The sequence below is a fragment of the Homalodisca vitripennis genome, unplaced genomic scaffold (assembly GCF_021130785.1).
Source record: "Homalodisca vitripennis isolate AUS2020 unplaced genomic scaffold, UT_GWSS_2.1 ScUCBcl_558;HRSCAF=2841, whole genome shotgun sequence".
Lineage (NCBI taxonomy): Eukaryota > Metazoa > Arthropoda > Insecta > Hemiptera > Cicadellidae > Homalodisca > Homalodisca vitripennis.
The window spans coordinates 85,617-111,019 of NW_025776680.1; the positions used below are offsets into that span (position 1 = coordinate 85,617).

The window sequence follows — 25,403 nt, forward strand, 5'->3', positions numbered from 1 at the left end:
AAGACCAAACTCCGTATATATAAAACCATTATAAGACCAGTTCTGTTATATGGCTCAGAAAACTGGGTGTTAAGTAAAAAAACAGAAAAACGTTTGATAGTATTTGAGAACAAATTATTGAGAAAAATCTATGGGCCAACCCTTGAAGATGGAGAGTGGAGGATAAAGCATAATGTGGAGTTGAGGCAACTATATATGGACCCAGACATAGTGGCCGAGGTGAGAAGTGGGAGAATGACATGGGCTGGCCATTTACTAAGGAAGGAGGACAACTCCTTAGTCAAGAACGTCCTTGTAAACAATCCGGAGGGCAGAAGACCACCAGGAAGGCCCAAGTTGAGATGGCGAGACCAGATCAGAAGAGACATAAGAAAACTGGGAAGAAGAGGCAATGGACAGAGAGATTTGGAGGCAGTGTGTTGGCGAGGCAAAGTACCACCTTGGGTACCAAGAGCCACGGCAGTAAGTAATTACCTAATTTGGTATATTTTTATTCGTCTATTACACCAAACATTTCTCCACAAACAACATAAGGATTTTTTTAAGTGTTAATTCTAAGGAAATTACAAAATTATTTGATAAGTAATCTAGAGAGGAAATGGATAAATGAGAGTGTAGGAAGAAAATGGAACACTTTCACATTAAGATAGTATAATCTAAGGTCATTTTTAATTTTAAAGTCTCTACCCTTTAACTTCCCTGAGATAGAAAAAAATACAAAATTTATTTACAACTTCACAGCAATTATGGACATTTAAAGTGGAACTTATGGGCAAACCATATTGAAATAAAAGGAGCTGAAGTTAAGAATTTGAGTTTTTGCAGTATGAATTTTTGAATGACTAACTGCAGGATATTGTTAAATTACTTTAAAATATAACAAGTTATTTTTAGATTTAAAATAATTTAAGTAAACATTACTTTCTAATGAAATATAATTTAAGAAAATTACATTTTTTAGATAAAATACTACTAAAAGAAATGTAATGTCTTTTAAATAAAATATTTTACTGCAAACACCTTCCATATAGGTGTTGTAAAAAACTTTTCTTTTTCTTTTGCCTGATTATAAAATATCCAGAAACACATACAATTTTTCATAAATTGATCTGAAATTTGTTTACTTAGTTTTTCTAGCTATAACTAATATTTTTTTTATTACTATTGCTTTGCCTTGTAATGCATAAGTACCAAACCAAAGAATGCACCACTCTGACTTTAGGTAGGACAGAATCAAAGGGTTCGAGGACATTCTTCTTCAGAGGACAGCGGTAAGAGGAAAATTAATAACTATGACATAATTACTCAAATGTAGGATAATGTTGTTCAGAAACCTTTGACACTGGGTTTGTCGTCATCATCCAGAAGATCGTCTGCCAGGAATCCCGATTCATTTTTTATCTTGTCCAAGGAAATGACATTGTCATTATCTTCATCATCCGTGTCGCCAAACTGTGGGTCTGTCATCGGTACGTCCTCTGGCCTCAGATTACTCTCCTATTATTATCAGTTAAGAGTTAGCTACATTGTTTAACTAAGCTATTTAGTAGGGCCTTAAGTTTTCAGCTTTTTTATTCAGGAATTTACAAATAAAAAAGCTGATTGAATTAAATATGAATCTTTTAGCTTTGTTTCAAGCTGTATTTATTAATAATTATTCATTGAAGTAAATATTTCACCAAATATAATAGATCTGTTTATGAAGAATTAACAAACTCGAGTTTCTTTTCAAATCAAGATTGATTAGCTCTGAAAATGTCCACTGCAATATGTTGACATTTACTGTTTCAAATATACCAAGCTTGGAACCGAGAACTAAGTTTTATTATAATAAAATGAACTGTACAAGGTTGTGTAGCTAAATATACCGTAAATAAATAATATAAATTTAAAAAAAGAAATAACATGTGTTTTATTTTATGTTACAGACAACTTTGATATTACTAGACAAAACATTGTTACCAACCTGATTGGTGGCTGGGGGAAGGTCAAGATCTATAGTGCCAAAATTGCCGTGATTGTCGCAAAACGCAACTTGCGGTAACTCTGGACTCCAGTCAAGTGCGCAAATGTGCTTGGCCTCCTCTGTCTGTACAGAGGTCACCAGACCCTGAGTGGTCACATTCCATATAAACCATATGACCTTCGGTAGTGGAGGCTGCCAGGTAGCCCCCACATGACGAGAACTTGACCACTGAAAAAACCTGTCCTCTTCATTATTAGACATAGTTATTAATACACAAACACAATATTTATAGTTAAACTTAAATAAAACTGTTTGGCTCTGTGATTAATATTTGTTACCCAAATATTAACTAACAATAAATTTAAATCTACTAATAACTACAATAATTAAAATACTATATCTCTTTCAAAATTCATTCATTTTTTGATTTAACATGTTGAATGATTGTGCCGCTTTTAGTCAGTATCACATGCACTGCCAAGTGGTGGACGTCTACAAATATCAGCTTTAGACAAACTAAACTATGTTGACATAAAACACTTTTAGCCATAGGATACCATATATACTTATTTTTCAGCATTGAATGTGTTCAGGAAAAGAGTTGCATTGGCATTTCATGAATGGCTTTTTAAATGTTCAAAGGGGAAAATGTTTTGCATTTTCAATATGAACAGTGAGTTTATTTATTTTACATTCTACAAGAACTCGATCTTAAAGTGAAAATTATGGAAATAAAATTATTTCATCAGTTCTACTGAGGTAACCCTATATTTTATATTCAATTCAGTTCTCGTAGTGAAACTGTAATGGTTAACTTAATATTAAATCATTCAAAGAAAGATTAAGATACCAGAGTTCAATGTGGACTTAAAACCATTAAGTCACTTTTCAACTGTAGTTTAGAGACTGACAGACATCAATCAATCAATCAATCAATCAATCAATCATCTTTATTCATATTTGCACAGTAAGTACAAGAATAGTGTCATATTTTATCTTATTTCTATATATTTTTTTTTTCTTAGTAGTACACTATCATTACAATACAGAATTGTAAACAATCTAAAGACAGAACAATGCCATTACACACTCATTTATACGAGGTGCATTCAAAAAGTAACTGGAATTTTTAAATTTCACAGTTCTGGAGAATCTGATTGTCAAGATACTATTATATTGGTACTCATGCCACTTAAGTATAATAAAATTTCCAGTCATATTCATTATTTACTTTTTCAATGGCAGCTGTTCAAGTTAGACTTGTTTAATGAACTTAGTAATTTTTTTTATATCGCATTATGGAAGAATTCTGGATTGCCAAGACAGAAAAAGGCTCGACAAATGTAGTCGAACAGTTTATGCTCACTGTGTTTTTCGATTCTAATGGCATAGTGCATCATGAATTCTTACCACAAGGTCAAACAGCCACAAGTACTACTAACTACAATGTAGTTTGCGTGAAGCAATCCGAAAATGTCCGGATTTTTGGCAAAACAATTCATGGCTTTTGCACCATGACAATGTATCTACTCACACTTCATTGCTTGTTCACAAATTTTGGCCAAAAACAGTACTGTAATGATGCTCCAGCCTTCATATTCCTTAGACATGGTTCCATGTGATTTTTTTAAATCCAAAAATAAAGAGAATCTTAATCCAGCAGAGATGACATTAAATTTGCATCGGTAAAAGAGCTAAAGGCTAGCCGAAAGGTCGAGTTTGAGAAGTGTCTCGAGGATTAGAAGAAGTGCTGGCACAAATGCATATCTAATGGGGACTATTTTGAAGGTGACAACATTAATCTAGACAAATAAATAAATATTTGCTCAAAAAAACTGAAAATTCCCATTACTTTTTGAACATAACTCATATACCACGATTAAAACAAAATGTACACTACACTAGTAGTACGACATGCAACTTCACACAGAACCAAAACTTACTGCAATCAAGAACAAGTTGGAAAGACCATGTTACACATATGTTAATGATTATGGTTATTCAACGTCTTGCTCTCTTGTCATCCTTTGAGTAAACTCCGAGCATTGGCTGAAATGACTGTGGTAATACCTATGAAATACCCTAAATTAACTGGATTCTTTTTGTAAAACCGGAATGTTCATTGATAAGACACAATGCTACAGTTTATTAAGATTGATCACCTGATTGCCGGGATTAGGGTCAACAAAAGTAACAGTTTTCTCCCACGAGTCTCGATGGAAGAGTTGCACCTCCCTCTTCATTGGGACAGCCAACTGTGCACCAGAGCCAGGTAGCCAAGCGGGCTGACCAAGTGCGGATTGGTGGCGTGTTGGAACGAGTTACTACGAGGCACACAGTCCCATGACACCAGCTGACTCCTGTCCGATAGGCGCCATACACGCACAGAGCCATCACAACTTGACGAGGCCTAAGCATAGAGTCAGGCACAACTTGGAATATTAAGAACTCAGATTGATTAAAAGAAAGAGTGAATTAATTATAACAAGAATAAGTTGGGAGAATACCTAAAAGATGGATAAATTGTGCCCAATCTTGTAAAACAAACTACAATACATTGCAACACTAATATGACTTCCAATACACTGCCTTGTATACAAGTGTACGTCAAAAAGGGTCAATTCTTCTATACCAATTCTCATCAATTATTTGTAGAGCAATAACAGCATGAACTTAGCACAGCTAACATATGATAACACAGTTGTTCCAAATAATTTCAAGTTTGAGAGAAATTATGGGACAATGTAGTTTACCTTGGGTAGTCATTGCATGAATTCTTTTGAAAAGTCTCCGACTTAAAAAAAAGTGTTTAAAATTTGTTGTGTATACATTGCATACAGTTTGGTTAAAAGTTCCAAAATGAAATATTTTTAAACTATTATGGATAAATCTGTACAATACTAAAACCCTACTTTTTTACACTACTATTAGTCCAATATCACCAAGGATAAGTCGGCCCACAAGAAGTATGAAGAAAACCTTAAATTATAACACAGCTTGTGTTGTTAAGTTCTACAATAAATTAAATGGAAAATAGTAAACGTTGGTCCACTAGAAATTAATCTCCGGGCCAAGATGTTGCCTGCTATGGGGCGAATGCAGTCTCCCACACTGGGATAAAGGCTGAAACACGTATATGAATACTATTTATAAAAATACAATTTTTCACACAGCTATCATTATTTATCATATCAGGGAGAGAACCCCTGAAAAGTAAAAAGAAAATTATACTAAAGCACCACAAACCGGTTTTCAAAAGTTTCACACAAAATAAAATGGAGGTGCTATTAAATTTCTCTTTAGTTATGCTTATTATTATTGCTGTTAGTAAAAAAACAGTTGTTGCAGGATAAGCTAAAATGATAAAAAGCTTTGTATGGAAACAACCAATTCAATAAAATAACATCATCCCGTGTTGATACAGTACTATAAATGTCAGATGATTTACCTTCACGATACTTTGTTTACTATTTTATTTATCCTGGATTTTTCTCATTGTCAACATGACTTACCAATTTATAAGACTAATGTGTTTTGTTTGGTCACTTATTTTGACAGACAGACAGAAAGAAATCAGGACTCAAGGTTTATCATTTTCAATATCAATGTAAAGGAAACAAAGATAAAGTTACACATTAAATTTAAACACTCTTGATCAACTCATTCTAGTTATTGTGGATGCAGGCAGGCAAAAATTGCTCAGGAGAGGCTTTACTAAATGCTCAGCCAACAAAGATTAACCCTCCAAGTGATGACTAAACCACTTCAAAGTGCTAGGCCATTTTCGAGCATATGACATTTCTTTTTTAAACAACTTTTTATATACAAAAAATATGTTCAAATTGCATGTATTACATATGGTTTTTTTACACAAACATATGTTCTATAAGATCAAGTAAAAATAAAAATGCTAATCTTTTATCATAAAAAAATCTGGTACTGCTAACCGGTTGTGTAGTTTTTTATATTTTTTTTTCAAAATCCTTGACGTATAGTTTTTGCAAAATGTAGTAGTCCTAGTTCTAAAAATATGCAAAATGTTCCAAATATAATGCTGAATAAGAAAAATATCACTTCTTAACCTTTTGCACAACATATCACAATACTAATTGGTAAAAAACAAAACAATGTTTTTTTGCAAAAATTTTACTAAAATGTTTACCACATCAAGAAGTGGCAGTAAGTAAGTAGTTGAATAGTGATTATTGCCTCAAAATAAACACATATTTAGTTACTGATATGAGTAAAAGTAAGAAAAATGACAGATAAAGTATTAAAAATATAAAAAAATGGCTTATATACATATTTACATTAGACTAAAAAAAATTAGTCTGAGTCACTCTCTGGTGGGGGTGCTGCTTGCATCGCTATCATTTCCACTCAAATCGTCATCAAAATGCGCCTAATGGCACTTGAATTACTAAGTTCACTCATAGCACAAATAATTACTCAATAAACAATAATATAAGTCACTTACAAATCAAAAGAACGAAGCTAAACAATAACGTCACAGAGCGTCGGCCGCGAGACGGCCGTAACAGACAAACACGCATCGAAATCAGGTGACTATTCTTCTTACTCTTCCTCGTAAACTTCTGAATTACATAGTTCTAATTACGTTACTTGATAGGGAATTTATTCCTACATGTAGCCTTATAGACCACGTCGTTATTGAGCGAACCGTTCGTCTGTGATATGAAAAAAAACGAACATATCGCACAGTGCGATAGTAGCACTTTGAAGTGGTACGAACATATCGCACAGTGCGATAGTAGCACTTTGAAGTGGTACGAACATATCGCACAGTGCGATAGTAGCACTTTGAAGTGGTACGAACATATCGCACAGTGCGATAGTAGCACTTTGAAGTGGTACGAACATATCGCACAGTGCGATAGTAGCACTTTGAGGGTTAATTGTTTTATTTAACAAAATATTAAACTGTTCCAGGACTATTTCTACCACAAAATATAAAACAACCACCTCTAGTGATCAAACTAACTGACCAGCCAGATATATTTGTATTCAAAAAATATTTTTTTATTTTCAAATTTTTCTTCCCAAATTTTTAGGGGATAATTAAGTTAATGGTACTACTTATTGTAATAATTGATAAACATTTTTAAGAAAAATAATCCAAACTCAAATGCAAATTTGTACTGGCCTCCCTGAGAATTGAACTCATGACCTCTTAATTATAAAACCAAAGCCTTGCCACTAGGCTATTTTGAAAAGGCTTAGTTTTGTTTTTATGGAAATTTTTTCCCACATACTTTATCAAACCATTTTTGACACAATATATTTTTTTCTAAATGTAATAGATTTTTATAACATATTTTGTTTATATATAATTATGAGGATGCAAACTCACAAGGTATTCCAGTTTTGGATCTAACGCAACGCTCAGCACTGGAGCTCTGTGACCTTCAATAGGCTCAGTTTTGGAAGTCTTTGTGTTTGTCAAACCAATCGTCATGTCACTAGAGAACAGATAACATTAATACAATACTTAAATATTGTAAAAATTTGATTATTATGTTAGTATTTAGGAGATAAATAAAACAGAAGTGTGCATAAGTCTCTACAATAAAACTTAATTATTTATTTAAATACAATGTTGTGTTAAATAGAATGATTAAATATAACTGAAGATTACAAATACTTAAGGAATCTATAAATGTATGGAATTAATAAAACAGAATTGTACATTCAACTACAATGTATGTTCATAGCATTTTAATAGTTAGCAAGTTTTTTTCTTAGGGTTGGGTTTATTGAGAAGAAACATGTTGAAGAGGCATTCTTGTATTGGCATGCAGTTATTGAAAGTTAAAATGTCCAATCAATTCTTACAGTGAGTTTGTCTTCATATTGAAATATATAGTTAAGATATGTATCATTATTCTATTGAATAGGTTCATATAATTTAGATTCAAGTCTTGCAAAAATAATAAGTCAAATTAGAAGTTATTAAATGTGTGAATCATGTTTAAAACTAAATACCCTAAACGAAGATAATTCTTTTATAGAAAAATTCACATATAATGTACGCATAAATACAGAAAAAAGTTCAAACGAAATGCTAGTCTCTTCATTTCTGCTAATTGTTTAAAATTCTGACTTGTAAAAATGTTTATAATTAAAAGGGGGTTCACGGGTTTGAAAAATTTAAAATTTTGATTTTTTGGATTATTAGTGTAAAAAATTATTTGTTTCTTCCTTAATAAATAAAAAAAACACTCATGTATATACCTAATATACTTTTTTTTCTATGATTTTTTTAAACAAGTTGCTACACAACATTTTTGTTCCGATTTGTGCACCAAAAATATCAGTTACAGTACATCATTGTTTAGTGTTGTGTTTTTACCTTACTCTATGTAGGCTATAAGGCAAAAATGTGCAGCCATATGTTCGCAGACAGCTGTAGTTTGTTTTATGTTGTGCTTTTATTATATTAGTCAGTTCTGCTACAATATTGTGCACATATTGAAAAGTTAGTGACATATTTTTTTCTTTTAGTTCATTAGAATATACTGTGCTGGTTTTGTGATAAAATAATGACTAAATCCAAAGGTGTATTTAAAAAGGTTAAGTTTAGGGGTAATCAATATACTAAGAAAACTGTTCAAAATATTGATTTGACTAGTGTACGCCTAAAACCAACTACATCAACGCTTAGGTCTAATACTCCTAATTCCAGCAAGTCTATCCCTACTCCAAGTACTAGTGCTTCAACAAAGAAACTGTCACCTGGGTTAGGAAACTATGACAACTATATAAATACTGGCAATGATGGAAAAATAATTGTAAGTGTAAATATTTTATCTGTAGCAATTAGTTCTTTTGTAAAATGTAAAAACTGTGATTCCACCGAAAGCATTGTTATCGAAGAAGATGTTACAAAGAGAAATGGTCTATGCTTGCAAAACTACTTGTGAAATGTAAAAACATGTTTGTTCACTACTTCTTTTATGACTTCTAATAGGCCTAGCCCATTAAAACCATATGAGATCAACACCAGAATGGCTTATGGATTGCGTGTAGTAGGAAAAAGGGGTAACCGCAGGTCGAATGTTATGCGGTGTTTTGAATTTACCTGAACCTGTTACAGAATTTATTCCAATATATAAATATATATTACCAGCAATAATTCAGGTTAGTCAAGACAGTATGAAGTTAGCAGCTTCAAAAGCCGTTCAAGGAAAACAATGGATGCACAGATTTGGCCATAGCTTGTGATGGGAGTTGGCAAAGAAGAGGACATACGTCATTGAATGGAGTCCATAAGTGCTAGTAGCATAGATACTGGAAAAAATTATTGATGTAGAAATACTAACAAAGTTCTGCTTGCCTGCAAGAAAAATAAGAACAAGGCCCATGACTGTAAAAAAAAACTTTGTAGGATCCAGTGGCAGCATGGAAGTTGCAGGAGTAAAAAAAAATATTTGAAACGATCGGTGGAAGATCGAGGAGTGCGTTACCTCACTTACTTGGGTGATGGCGATAGTAAAGGCTTCATGATGTGTTCTTGAATCTAAACCATATGGTGAAGATGTGATCATATCTAAGTGGGAATGTGTTGCTCATGTTCAGAAGCGCTTAGGTACACGATTGCGAGGTCTGACAAAAACTATTAAAGGCGTTCGACTTGAGGGACAATAAATTGAGGCGGTAGCTGCTAGAAGGGCCTATCTCAAAAAACCATGTTTTGAGAAAACTGCATTTAATTGTTTACTATTGGATAAAAGCCATTTATTTTGATAATTTATTCACTTATTATATTTTTTATTTTACAAACAGATTTCCTTTTTATACTTCCAACAGTGTAACTGAGTTTAATTACTTTTATTAACCCTACTACCAGCAGTAATAAATTACATTACACTCAGTTTTCTTATCCTGTAATGTCATGCAACTACTCTAGTATGAATCTTGACCACTTTTACCCAAAGGATTTCCGTAAAAAATTAGTTAAAAATGTCAAGTTGTTCATTAAATGAGAACTTTTTGTAGCACTCATCCCTTTTGCAAAAACATTGAACTGTATTATTAACTTTCGGAGGAACATCTTTTCCCAAAGTGGAAGTATAACCTAGGCCCGACTGCCGCTTTTGTTTCCGAACATTACGGCCCCACTGTTCAGTGCTAACTACTTTTCTCTTTACACCTTTTGAGTTAGATTTCAAAAGAAGTTCACCACTCATTTCTTCAGTATCTAACACCAATCTAAATAAAACACTCAAATACTACTTGTAAGCTACACAATCACAATACAAAACAACAAGAAGTGAGGTTATATTGTACAGCAGAAAACACAAACACACAGCCAGCTGATGCCACCATTTGTCTATTGCTAGAAGGGCCTCTCGACACATAGACGTTTAAATAGGTTTATCTTGACAACAAAGAGGAATATTTGAATGAGTGAGATGGAGGTTGTACTTAAACATATGGAGAAAAAATATAAGCGATCTCCGCAAAAAGGGGCCCATCTCGAGATAGGCCCTTCTAGCAGCTACCGCCCTCAATTGTTATATGGTAAGGGTAGACTTTCCAAAATAGAAATAGATACCCCTTCAAAAATTACTATGGGGAGGCTATAAGAAGAAACAAAGGAAATCTTGAAAACATGAGGCAGGACATATGGGCCATTTTCTTTCACAAGCTCTCAACAGATGAGGATCCACATCACGGTCTTTGCCCCCAAAGGTATCAAAGTCCTGGTGCAAATACAACCGTTCTCAGGTCACCAAGGAAAAGTATTTGCATAAACACTCACTTCCAAAGCCAGTTCTTGATGCTGTAAAAACCAATCTTTAGGGATCTGTCATCTCCAGATTTATTGAAGAAATGTTTACATGGACTTACTCAGAATCCTAACGAGTCTTTTAATAGTGTCGTTTGGAATAGGATTCCTAAGACAGTTTTTGTAGGATTAGATACTCTCACTTTAGGTGTTAAGGATGCTGTGATCTCGTTTCAATGAGGGAAACATTGGAAAATGTAAAGTGTTGGCTAAATTAGGTATAAGTCCAGGCTCCAATATGATATCAACAATGAAAAAACTTGATGCTTTGAGAATTAAGAGGGCAGAGAAAAGCGGTGACCGAAGTTACCAAAAAAGCTCGACAGGCTCGAAGAGGTGCCAAGTTAAGAGAAGAGGATAGGCCTAGAGGATCCTGACAACCCAGAGTATGGAGCAGGAATGTTCTAAGGGAGTAATATTGTGAAATTTATTAAATTATATACATATAATAGTTTTGTGTTTATATCGCGAATTTCCGAAAATCCAATTTTCAAGTACATATGACCCATTATCTCAGGAACCTTAAAATCAATTTACTTGAAATTTTAAGCCTATATTATGTACCTATACTGCTTTGTATACTAGCAATTTGAAGCATTTAAAAAAATAATTAAGCCTAGTACAAATTTTTTTGTTACAAATTTTTAGAAAAAAAATTACGAAAATCTAGAAAATGTAATAAAAAAAAAAAACTATAAAGGCTATATTATTAAAAGTGCTTGGAAAGGTTAGACATGAATGTAGTCTCCATACAGTAAAAAAAATCAAGCTTGTACCTACTACTGTTTCTGAGATAACGGGTCATGTTTTTACCTAATTTTAACATTGTTAGTATAGGCACCCGTGAACCCCCTTTTAATACAATGTTAAAAATAATTTGAAATAAACTTTGGACTTATTTCAGTGTTCTATATGTTTAATAAGTATATTTTTAATTTATAAATTCCTCAGAATGCATTATTTTTAAGGAAATATGTTTTATGTGTATGTAAGTTTTGTAATTTTGTTTATGAATTATAAAAATCTGACTTGTAAAATTTATTATGATGATCAAATAAACTTTAAAAGTGTGTGTAATGTTTGACAAGTGCAATGTTAGTCACTAAATACTAAAGGCTCAATTATATTTTATAATTATATACTATGTTAATGTGAGTTGCATATTTGTATTTGTGAATGAAACAATTTGCAATACTTCACAAAAATGTTATTTATAAATTTATTGACATAATCTGTTTATTATTGGTTCAGTAACATATATATTGTGAATCAATTAATAATCATAAAATAAACATGGAGCTGGAACTTTAATATTCTTTTTCATGTCAAACTAAAAAACCAAGTATTAAAAACTCCAAACAAAATTCTAAATAAAGCTCTATTTTATTTTTAAAGTTATTACATTAAACATTTTAATAATATTTCTAATAATAAAATTTTTTAGAAAAAATCTGGCTTTATATAATATATAATAACTATTATAAAAAGTTGTATGTAAAACACTCTAAATTATCTAAAATTGGCCTGGCAGTTTTAAGATGTGCCTCTCGTCAAAGGCTTGTCACGTTTATAACAAGCTGTGAACAGATAGTCCTAACAGCGAAAGGATTAATAAATTATTAATCCATTAAACCGTAATTAATACAACTGGTTGCACTTGTTAAATGAATCAAATATTCTGAAAACTAAATAATTATTGACTCATGAAATGTTGCAATATAAACTGATTTCATAAAGTATACAGTACTAAATGAATTATGCAAACTAGCACTCACCACGAAGCAGATACGACCAAGGAACCATCAGCTGAAGCATCAATATGTGTGACAGGAGCTGTGAAACGTGTCACCACTCCGTCCATCTCTGCTTCCGGAAATGTTAACACTTGAACACTGTGCTGATTCGTGCCTACATACAGTTTCTCGCCCTTTAAAGAACAGAAATTTGTGTCAAAAGCACTAAAATGTGTTCAAAGAATTGTAACTAATTGTTATAGTAAAAATTAAACCAAGAAAAAAATTAAAATGTAACCTTAAAACTAAAAGGTGTGTTCAAATTTAAAATATTTATCCTAACTAGAACTATTTGTATCAGTTGTAACAACCCAGCCAAAAATGAATATAATGATTCTTTAGTATAAAGTTGTAGGTGATTTTTAAATCTTTCATACATGGGGTTTTATTAAATTCCATGGTACAAATTTTGAAGTAAAATAAGATGGGATTAACTTTCTCAATGTTTACATATTGATTTTTTAAACATCCTTGAAATCTGTGTATCATTTTGTAAATAACTTTACTTGTAATAACCCAATACAAGTTTTGTGTTATTGGTTTCATTCTCTTGTTGTTTAGTTGCTAAATTGTTCTCTCTTTTGTTACAATGAGTGACATATTCAGCACCTGTCTATATATCTGTTGGTTTTTTTTTAAGTTTATTGTTGTTGTTACACGATTTATGTTTATTATTTCCTGTTTTTCTTATTATTTTTATGCTTACAATACTTTTTATGTTCTTTAGTTAATTTATTACACTAATTTTAACCTGTTTTATCCATTAATTTTGACTAAACTATAGTGGCTCCATAACTACATGTTTGTTATTTTAAATTTTTATTGTTGTTATGGATTACTTTGTTGCAAATGCTTTAACCCTTTCAGGGCCAGGGCCAAATATGAGATGTTGCAAAATTTTTTCATATCTCATATCCCCTTGTGACTAGTCAAAAGTCCCAGGCTAAAATCAAATTGGCGATTTTGCAGTCTCTTAGATTAAAATTTATAATTTTTCATAAAAATTAGAGAAAGACCTAAAAGTTGCACCAAATTACTCGTATAGATATATACTGTCAACAAAAAAATATATAGATGTAGTTTTAAGTATTAATTTAAAATTTAAAAAATAATGTTTTAATAGATTACATAATTTTTTTTTTCAAATAACTAAAAAAGGAAAAATAATTTTACCGTGGGAAGCTATTTTATTATATTGTACTTTTAGAAAGGAACAACCATACAAAATGTTGTGTTATTTCTCTCATAAATAAATTTTTTATGACACATTTAGTATAAATATGCATAATTGTACTTCGCAACATTTTATAAGTGTTAAAGCAACTGACTCTTACATTGCAAGAAACTTAAAATAAATATTCACATTATGGATGTACCGGTAAACAGATGATTGTAGGATCCATAAACAGTTTCAATACAAACACTATTTATACAAGAAGTATTTACACAATTTTATTTGAAATTGATTTATACTTTTTCTATTTACAAATGTGCTATTTACAATTTCACTCCCGTGAGATCGCAAATTGTCAGTCATTGTTACTACTACACACAATAGCTAAGCACGTAACAACTAACACTACTAATATTTACAACCACAAAATAAAATAATGAAGAAGAATCCAGCAATACAATACAATGATACGATTACACTAAAGCATAAAGAATTAACAACAAAAGATCGAGTCAGCTGATAATTTCACGTGACAATTACGAAATTAATAAAAATGCATAGACCTCCAAAAAAAATTATATTCATATTAATTATCTACAAATATATATCTAGGGAATAATAAAACTTTAATCCTTTGACGTCGTATTTATTTAAGAAAACGACGAATATCAAGGAGACTATTAATTGCCGCCTGGCGCTTTTGGCATACGTCACCGACGGCAATATTTTGCCGCCTGGCCCGGAAAGGGTTACAATAGTTAAGTTTATTTGCTGCACAATATTGTATCAAGTCTGTGTAATGGGAAACTGTTGAAATAAATTAATACAATGGAGTATCAAGTGACCTGACAGAACGTAACGAAAGAATTAGCTCACAGGCAAGACGAATTGCCATTTTACTATTTGATCCAAAAATCAATTGAGCTCTTCCTTAGACCAAGAAGAAACTATGTACCTAGTTTTAAGTCTCTAGGACATTTCTATCAAGAGTCATCACACAGACAGGTATATAGACAGAGACAAAAACAAATGGACAACACGATTTCAAGAAGTTGGATCCTAAATACCGTAAATTGGAAAGTTTAAAAAAGAATATATTAAAAAACTTTCTCTTTCATTTATAAAGTATGCACTACCATTCCGATTCTTAATCTAAATGTATATTAGATTAAGAAATATTCTTTATATTTAGGCTTCAAGTGTTGACTTCAGTGGCTGGAATGAAAATTTTTAAAATCATTTATCTTGGTCTTTGTTCAAATGTATTTTCTGGTACATACCTATTTTAAATTAGTCGTTCAGAAACTGGTTTAAAACCTTTTTTTTAATTATTTTAGGAAAAGTATATCGATAGCTGCTGAGGTTACAGAGCCATTATTAAAGTTTGGGTTAACACTGGGTATGTCTAGCAGTGAGAGGAAGATTCCTGAGCTAAAGAACTTGTTTGTAATATCTACAAAGGGGAGGGGGTGTACCAATTCATCTTCACAAAACAATTTGCACAGTATCTTCTGTAATTTTGTACCACAAAGTAAAATTTTTAACGACAATTGGCCCATGACTAGGCTCCTTTGTTGGCATCAGGCAATAACAGGTGTTTGTGAGCAGGCCATTGGCAGAGTTGGGACCGAGACCGATTATAGCAGACGAACCTGCTCGTTTATTTGTTAACGGATGTTTGTCAGTGGGGTCCGACTATCTCACTTACCCCTCCCTACCCTCCACCACCTCCTCGCTCCTGACCCAAACTGATAAACTGGTGTATGATAGACCAGTGAAGTATCAGAATATCTAGTGCGCAACTTGTTTGGGCTGCACCTTCAATAGTCATCAATTAATTGTAAGTCACTGCCTGATTCCATTAAATAATGTTATTTTAATCTATGCAGTGTTTAGTAAAAAATAATAATTTTTCCAGGTAATTTAGGGGTTTGGAAAATTTTAAATGTTAGAAAGTATGAAGCTTCCCGTTTCACATTGGTCAATGTGTGACACAGCTGTTTGATTTCAGAAGACTTTAGGAGTAATTTTAATTTTCAGGATTTTTATTTAACTTTCTGGATTTTTTTACATGAGTAAATTTTATAGATTTTAAAATTTGTTAAATTAATAAATTTGTAATAAATATTTGTTAAATTAATACAAATATATAATTTTACTCTTCAAGCAATTTTAATATTCAATCTTTTTAAAGTAATGGTTTTTAAGTAATCACTTAAATGGTAATTAATTACTATACATTTTCTGATTTCTGATCTTACTCTGATTTCCTTTTAACTTAGCATTATGTTTGACATTAAGCTATTCATGAATTTTCTCTCAAATAATACTCTCTGTTTATTATTTTAAGCTGACAAATGTCACAAATTAAATAAATTTCCTCTTACCCTTTGACAAACAGCAAAAGCCTTTTCCCCCACACATTTATCCACAGCTTCGTCATCCTCGATACCTGTCCAGATCCGAATGTCTCCTTCACCACCACATGTTACTATGTATCTGAAAAATTCACATAGTTCAGTTGTAATACTGCTATCAATTCTCATTAAAGTAACGTTCAGTTCCTAGGAGGACAAAAGGAGCAAAATACTTTATACTATCTGATAGCCAGGCAACACTAAAGGCACTTGATACCTGTTCGTTTGACTCGAAAGCAGTTTGGGAATGTAAGAATGCTCTGGCTGAGCTGGCTACGAATAACATAACAGAGTAACACTCTGTTGGGTGCTGGGTTATGAGGGTATTCATGGAAATGAAAAAGCAGACATCCTCGTCAAAAAGGGAGCGGAGTTCATTATGGTGGGGCCAGAGCCAGGTTGTGGGATAGCTTTGCCAACAGCAAAGCTCTTGTAAAATATTGGGAAAAGAGGATAAGAAACATTAATTGGAGTAGAGATTCAGGATTAAGACAATCTAAAATGTTTATCTCTCCTTATGCTGAAGGGTGGACAGCTCTCCTAGATCATAGTAAAGAGTATATAAGACTAATATTAGGGATGTTGGCAGGACATGGCTCCCAGGAAACACCTTATGAGGGGTGGGCCTTAGCCAGACTGTTGAATGTAGACTGTGGAGAAGAGGAGGAATCAGCGGAGCACATTTGGTTAAATTGTCCTGCCATATCAAAAATTCTGAAAATATTCCTGAGAGCATATCTCCTCAGCCCCAAGGACATCAGAGAACAGGATCCCTCAAATCTGATCAGCTCTTGTAAAAGTCTCAGATTTCTGAGGACACAAATATAAGTAAGGTAGGCGCAAAGGTCTTTTTTAGGACAAAGCACGGGGACTAACCGTCTTTTTCCCTCAGGATAAAAAAAAATGTTCAGTTAGTAAACAAGAGACAAGGAATAGAAATGGTGCCAACAAATGACCCAGAGTCTGATACTATTACTGCAACTATAGTCCTCACTGACGGCTATGGGATTTTGTTTTTGGCACTTTTCCGTAATCAGATCATATTGACTGATTTGGCACAAGAAAGCATCGATCACAAATACCTAGCTCCATCAGTGTCGGCTTCGGTGTTCCTCCAAACTGCTACCAGGAATAGAAAAACATCCCTGGTGTAGCCAAACAAAATTCGGTACTTTGGGATTATACCGACCATACCAGTATGAAGAAACACAAAAATATAAATTTATAGAAACAAACATGATAGAACGAAAAAACAACTGTTTAATTACAAAATTACAAACATTTCCAGGTATTGTGATCGGTATTGTTGTCGCTGTTATCTTATCTTTCTCGAGAATCCCGATTAGGGCAGGGCGCGGCATCACATGATTTGTACGGTACATAATTGCCTTTCCATTACAATTCAATTTATATTTCTGATCAGCCCCTCTAGAATTTGATATTTTACTGATAGGTACTATCTCGAGGGATGTTTTTCTGTCGCCGACATCAGCGCGGGGCAGCACCCAAGGTGATGCCACATCACCAAGGGGGTCATCATCATGCAAGGGGGTCTCGCATTGTGGGTGGCGGAGTGTGATCAAGAATAAAAACAAGTTTTTAGTGTTTTTTTCAATAAAGAGTTTAGTTTTAGTTTGGTAATGTTTGTTTTTGTTGAATTTTGTGTTTGGAGAAATGTAGAGGTAAAACACGGAAGTATAACAAAGCGACGCACCAGCTGAACGGGCGGCGAGACTCGGCAATCACATTATCTACTAGACCGCTCGACTATGACCTCTGTCTGAGGGTGGGGAGGGGTTTGCGATAAGACAATTCCTGTTTTATATTGACGAAATATTGTTCTACGCTAATCTAGTAATCAGTAGAAGCAAAATGTCAAATAACGATTCATGTCTGGGTGTGGTCGGTATAATCCCAAAGTACCCAAAATTCTAACTCAGACCATGATAGCACTCCAATCTCAATAGGTATTGCATTATTTAATGCATAATTATTGAGTATATGCATGTATATAGACTGTATAGCAGTCTATTTACTTGATTCTTTCTATTTACTTGATTCTGTCTATTTACTTGAGTTGGATTTATTTGATTCTGTCCTGTATTTGTGACAATGCATGGAATCGGAAAATTCTTTTCGCTTGACATCAATTAAGGCATTTCAACACTTAATTTTTATATTTCTTACATCCAAGGACAGTCAGTCTGATCATATTAAAGAAACTGACCCAATAATTGTTAAGAATTGCCATTTTTCACATTAGCTATAAGAATTAACAAAAAAGTAAATAAGCCTGTAATAGCTTCTGCTGAAAAGTGTTTTAAAATTGTCAGAATGCGTTAAAATAAGAATTTTTGAAATCGGGGGCCCACACTAGTTATTCAGTTGTATTTATCAAATGGTTCAAAATTTTTATCTGAAGGAATAATTCGATATTACAATTTATTTAACTTAGCATAAGATTTCAACTTATTAGTTATAGTAATTTTAATGTAAACAATAAAAAACAAGAAGTAACTAATATTTTGAGTCTTTGAAAATGGCGATGAATATTAAAATAATATGTGAGATATTTCTCACAAGTGAGATATTTGTTTAAGATTTGTTATTCGATAAAAACAACAGAATAACGAGTGTAGACCACTTATTAAAGTCTACCTGAAATTGGTTTGATAGTCAGTAAATTCAATATTAACCAAAAAGATCTACCTTTATGTTTACAATGAAATTACAAGATGCTTGAAGACTAATTACAAATTCTAGTTCCCTCCTAAAAGTTTAGTAGTCTTGAGACACATGAAATTTTATTCAAAATATTTATTAAGAACTAAGTTTTCTGGATCAAACTGCATCGAAAAATTATTAAAATATTTCAGCCCCGCTGAGGATAATGATTTTGAGTACACAAATAACGATTCAGTTAAACCAACAACCACAGCAAGGCCGATACACTTCAAATAATTTAAGGGTAGTGTACGATAAGCGGACCCGGTTTTTTATATAGAAATTGGCAAACGATATTACTTAATCATAACCATCAATATAATCAATCGATACTGATTAATTATTTTGAACTATTAACTTAAATAATCTATATCAACAGCTGTAAACACTCTAAAATAATACAGGTAGGATAATAATATTTCAATTTTACATAAGTAATTCTAATTATTAAAAATGGCAGTCAATTTTAGAAAACTACACAATGTTGCTTTTTTGTGGCTTCAACATGTTGGACTCGTAACGAAAAACCCATTATGTGAAATTTGTGGGAAAGAAACAACTGTAACTGTGAGAGGAGTAGGGTAGGGTACAATAAGCGGACCTGATTTTTATATCGAAGAATGTAGTCATCGATACCTAATATTTGCATCTCAAATCCTAGACTATCAATCGATATAAAAGTATCTATAGTCCTCAATAACAATCATATGTTTTAAATTAAAATATGAATTTAATATTTACAGTGATCAAACAAATTATTATAACCAAAATTAGGAAAACTGAAGACAATCATATTTGCTCCTCTCATAGTTTACAGTTGTTTCTTTCCCACGAATTTCACATACGTTTTTCGGTACGAGTCCATCATGTTAAAGAACATGTCTTATAATCTTTCAAAGCATTGTCATGTAGTTTTCTAAAATTTACTGCCATTTTTAATAATAAAATGTTAGGCTAGTTTTATAAAATTGAAATATTACATTACGAGTAGGTATTATTTGAAAGTGATTACAGCTGTTGATATAGATTATTTAAGTTAATTGTTCAAAATAATAAGTGTCGATTGATTATATCGATGGTTATGATTAAGTAATATCGTTTGCCAATTTCGATTTAAAAAACCGGGTCCGCTTATCGTACGCTACCCGAGGAGTAAATATGGTCATCTTCATTTTTCCTAATTTTGGTTATAACAATTTGTTTGATCACTGTAAATATTAAATTCATATTTTAATTTAAAACATATGATTGTTATTGACGACTATAGGTACTTTTATATCGATTGATAGTCTAGGATTTGAGATGCGAATATTAGGTATCGATGACTATATTCTTCGATATAAAATACCGGGTCCGCTTATCGTACCCTACCCTAATTTAATTGAGTGAACAATGTTTCGATATAGTGGAAATCATAAACAGATGTTAGATTACACCAAAGAACTTTTAAGATGTAGTGATTACATGATTTACTATTTACAAAGATTTACAATGGAGTGTTTGTAATCAACAAATAATATTTCTTGCATTGAATCATAAACATTGTACAATCTATATAAAAAAGATACAGAGAAATATGTTTAGCCCAGCAACCAGACAGGGATAATCTTAGCCTATTCATAAAGTATTAAATATATATTGGGGTAGGGTACGATAAGCGGACCCGGTTTTTTATATCGAAATTGGCAAACGATATTACTTAATGATAACCATCCATATAATGAATCGATACTGATTTAATTATTTTTAACAATTAACTTAGATAATCTACATCAACAGCTGTAAACACATTCAAATAATACTCGTAATGTAATATTTCAATTTTATATAAGTAACATTAGATTATAAAAAATTGCAGTCTATTTTAGAAAACCACACGACATTGCTTTGAAAGATGACAATACTTGTGATAAGATTTGTGGGAAAGAAACTGTAACTTTCAGAGGAGCAAATATGGTCGTCTTCGGTTTTCCTAATTTTGGTTGTAATAATTTGTTTGATCACTGTAAATATTGGTAAATCTTAAGAACAGCGACTACCGCTATTAAATTCATATTTTAATTTAAAACATATGATTGTTATTGAGGACTATAGATAATTTTTATATCGATTGATAGTCTAGGATTTGAGATGCAAATATTAGGTATCGATGATTACATTCTTCGATATAAAAAACCGGGTCCTCTTATCGTACCCTACCCATATATTGTATAACGAGTTAACATACAAGTATGCTTTCAATCAAACCAGTAAAGTGCATATATAGGTTACCATGTCAGATCAGTTCTTAATCTTAAGCTAAGAAACTTTAGTTTGCACTGATAAAATATGTTTCCTAGAAAAAAACACTTTAAAATGTACAAACATTGTAAGAATTTGTTCCATTCCTTGTACTTACTTGGCATCTTCAGAAAAACAAACACCTGTATGACCCTCACAGTGGGCATATCTACTTGGATTTAGTTTGGCATTCATATTTTAGTTTAAATAAAAAGTAGATATCAACAAGGCCAGTTCGGGAAAAAATATTGTTCAGCCTAATCAAGATAAAGTATACAGTGGAATAATTTAGTTATCTACACTCCACAATCTAAAATTACTACCACATTAGAATCAGAAAAGCACATCAAAACTAACAAATGTCAAATAAACATCCTCCATGAAAAGTAACACGAACGAAACCGCTTTTCCCGCCAAGTTGACAACAGCTGTACGATGAAATCAACTACAACCAAACATTACAATCGTTTGACTAAAATTATATTTCATACTTAGTAATACTCTACATGATAATTATACAACAATGGTATACTAAGACACATAAACAATGATCACCCATTGATAAATTAATAGGATCTTTAAACATTATTGTCCCTAGCTGGATCTTCAGTTATGTACAACATTAAGGAAGAATTCAAGATTTACACACACTGCTATTATGATGGATACTAAAGGATTATTTTGTATAAGATACCTATCAATTAATTGATGAACAATGCACGGTAATAGTATTGTAATAATTTAATTAATACAAAATGTATTGCATTAAAAAAACTTGTCCCATAATGTGATGATATATCACATTTAATTGTTCGACTGTTACCACGTGTTCAAGAATTCTTTATTACTGAATTCATAACACACATTAAGGAGATATATCATTTCTGGTTTTAAACCGAAACTAATTTTTAATGATTTTTAGTCCATTCAAAAAGTACAATGGCATCTCGTTCTCACGAAGCCAAATAAGAGGTACGTCTTGGATCTGTAAAGCACGAACGAACAAGTTTAGGAAGATAAATATGCTGCACATAATCCTAGGTCTGCTTTGTCAACACATTCTTATTTTCTCCTAATGCTGCAAGTCCATACAAAACTATAACGGAGAGACACCATAGTAGCAAGTACACATAACCAAGAGGCAGAACACAGAAAAATACAAAAAACATGTTCATCGTATAAGTAAAGAAAATTTGTCGCATCCTAGAGAAAAAGAGATAGATTTAAAGTTTAAATAAGCTCAGTCAACGATAATATCATCTCAAATGCAGCAAGCAAGAGCAAGGCAATATATACCTCATTAACAGTGGGAAAGATTCTGGAAGAAAAGCATAAGATTGGTTGGAAAATGTAAATGCCAGGAGACAGTCTACAGTGGACATACTAACAACGTGGATGGGCACTTTAACAATTGCTTTGGAAATTTTTAAGGAGCCACCCTCAAGGACAATAACTCAGTTAATATTATACCTCTCCTAGATATTAGCAATCACAATCCTGACCATAAACTTGAGACCATTCAAACTACAAACACTGAGGATATGACCACAATTATTAAAACGATTAAACCAAAAGTAGTAGCAGGTGTCAATGATAACTATACTAATATCCTAAAATTAATTTGTAAAGCAATTAATAAGCTTTTAGCACGAGCATCTTTTTCCTTGAATTTGAACATTTCAAAAGTACGCCCCGTACACAAGAAAGATAGTAAGAATAATTTGGAAAACTACAGACCTATCTCGCTTGCGACTGTGTCATAGATTCATACCACATCGTAAAAGGGTGTTAAGGTTCATACATTCCAATGTCTTTGTTGTAAATATATAAACATATAATACACTGTATGTATATGTTAGGTTTTCAATTACTTAAACTTGAACAAAAAAGGAATTAGCAACAATATAGTAAAAATTAAGAGTGGAAAGTCAATGATAAAAGACAGTTATACGATTTTATTTCAGCGCACCCATGAGTTATAGTACCCTCCATAAGCCACCGAAAACTGAATAATCTACTTTCCGGTTTCTGTCTGTGTTACCAATTTCACATTCCCTACAACGATACTGATCCTTTCAACAACTAGTTACTTTAATTACTGTCATATGCAGATCTGTTATACCAAATATTAATTATAATGATTGTGTTAGAAACTTGTAATGGTTCACATCAACTAAGTGAATCCCAACATTTTATATTATGTTGGAGTTCTTACACTGAAGACTCATTTCTCCAAGTTGATGTATATACCTGTCATACTAAGTTGTTTATTTCATTTATTAAACTAATATTTTACTTATAATTACATTACTACGTAGTTTGACAACTTAATAACAAAACACAAACTACACCCAAATAAACATATATGGCATATAATATATTTAATAATATGGCGTAAACTGTACTTACAAAACATTGAAAGTTTTAATACTCGTATATTCAATATTTATTAGAAACCAATATTTCTGTAACATTATATAAGGATTTCAGACATTTGCCATCGTTACGTGTTACACAATGTATAACACTGCTGCTTTCCGAGGATTGAAATCTATCATCTTAGTCAGATGTGAAAAAAGTAAATACATAAACGTTTACTAAAAAAATTACAAAGTGCGGCGATAGACTATCAATAAAAAAAGAAAAGCAAGGAATCGTACTGAAAAGAATTCCATACAGGAGAAATGAACCAAGGTGTTGTCACTGCAAATAAGGCAAGAATACAAACACACGTCACACTAGTACAGTCGAAAGTGGGACACGAACGAGAAAAACAAAGTCGGCATTTCCTGTATCTCGGCGAGTCATCTGAAACAATGAAACAGGAAGGCGCTGGTTGGGGGGAGAAAGGTAAAGGCAGCCGCCGCCGAACTTATTTTTATCCAATTGTAAATTAATGCCATTTTATTCTGTCCATTTAATCGTAAACCTTTATTGCAGCATATAGATGGAGTGGACAAATTTTCTAATACTTTACATACGTTGTTTTTAATTATACAATGCTTGCGCCATCATATCTCTTGGTACTCGATATGTTTGGGGAAAAGCTGCTAAAACTTGACATTTTATCACCTTTTCACCCCTTCCTTCAGAAACCGGACACTAGGTTGCGCAACATACTCGTATTTAGAGGGATAGAGGTTTCCTCCTACTGGGGGACTTAGGGGGTGACGGGTGGTGCTGCTTCTGTGATCTTGAATGTATCTTTGCTTTTTGACGTGACAACGTCTTAAATTAGGTTGCGGCTCGGAGTCACTCATGAAAAAGTGTAACGCCCGGTAACGTTACGATGCCCGTCCAGTGGGTCCGCCGCACGGGATCCGCACGGGATAAAGCAGATAACTGTGGGTCCGCCGCACGGGATAAAGCAGATAACTATGTTTATTCGTGAAAAATGTGGAGTGCTTAGATTCGTCATTTACAACAACTACAACAATAAAGGTAAATAATTGTACACTGATATTTCATTATCGTAAACTATGATTGATTGATTAATTGTTAGATTGACACAAAAGTTGAGAAACTGAGTTTATAGGTTATGTCATACTATTGACAAATGTTGATAGTGTTAAGTAAATTATTAGTTTAAATCACTCTGCAATCAATCGTAATTCAGTCGATTGAGAAGAAACAGCGCGTATTGCTAGTCAAACATTTAAAATAACAAATTATAACCTCTAACCTGTCATAACAGTGCGACCAAACAAACGAACTAAACCGACCAATCACCACGCGCGGAGTAAGAATTTAACTGTGTTTAGCAAGAATTTCAAATTCCAATTTTAGTAAATGTTTTATTCAACTTTACCATTTACAATAACAAATTTTAATTAATTTCAAATTATGTACAATGTTTTAGTAAACAAAATATATTTCTATAGTTAAAATTTGTGCAATTCTTATTTTCATTCAATTCCTTGTTCCTATTGTGCAATTTAATAATATTCATATCAATAAATATTCTACCGAGAAAAAGACGTTGTCACGTAAAATCTTCGCCCGTAAAACCGACTTTACAGGCAACCATAATTTTTTTTAACTTTTCTTGTATTTATTAATTTTTATAAATGTATTAATAAGTTTTGAATTAATTTTAATATATAGATTTTTTTGTTACTAAAAACTTTAAGTTTATTTAGTACTGTATACTCGTATGTTAAGCAATGTTGTTATATTTAAAGTATAAGTTAATAACTTACCGCAATTGTATCACACTATTGTCAATTTACTGTATACGATT

At 32.3% G+C, this 25,403-nt stretch overlaps 1 protein-coding gene across 1 annotated transcript in view; it reads right to left on the bottom strand.

Annotated features, from left to right (window-relative positions):
• The window catches only part of LOC124370831 (WD repeat and HMG-box DNA-binding protein 1-like), a 66,743-nt gene extending 45,195 nt beyond the window's left edge, over nt 1–21,548 (bottom strand). The window contains exons 1-8 of the mRNA XM_046829131.1: nt 21,282–21,548; nt 16,130–16,241; nt 12,551–12,702; nt 7,338–7,446; nt 4,129–4,260; nt 2,136–2,204; nt 1,967–2,092; nt 1,335–1,497 (exon numbers count right to left, since the gene is read on the bottom strand). Of these exons, the coding sequence (XP_046685087.1) occupies nt 1,335–1,497; nt 1,967–2,092; nt 2,136–2,204; nt 4,129–4,260; nt 7,338–7,446; nt 12,551–12,702; nt 16,130–16,241; nt 21,282–21,358 (940 nt within the window). The 5' untranslated portion in view covers nt 21,359–21,548. The remainder of the gene's footprint in view (nt 1–1,334; nt 1,498–1,966; nt 2,093–2,135; nt 2,205–4,128; nt 4,261–7,337; nt 7,447–12,550; nt 12,703–16,129; nt 16,242–21,281) is intronic.
• Nucleotides 21,549–25,403: the final 3,855 nt, after the last annotated feature.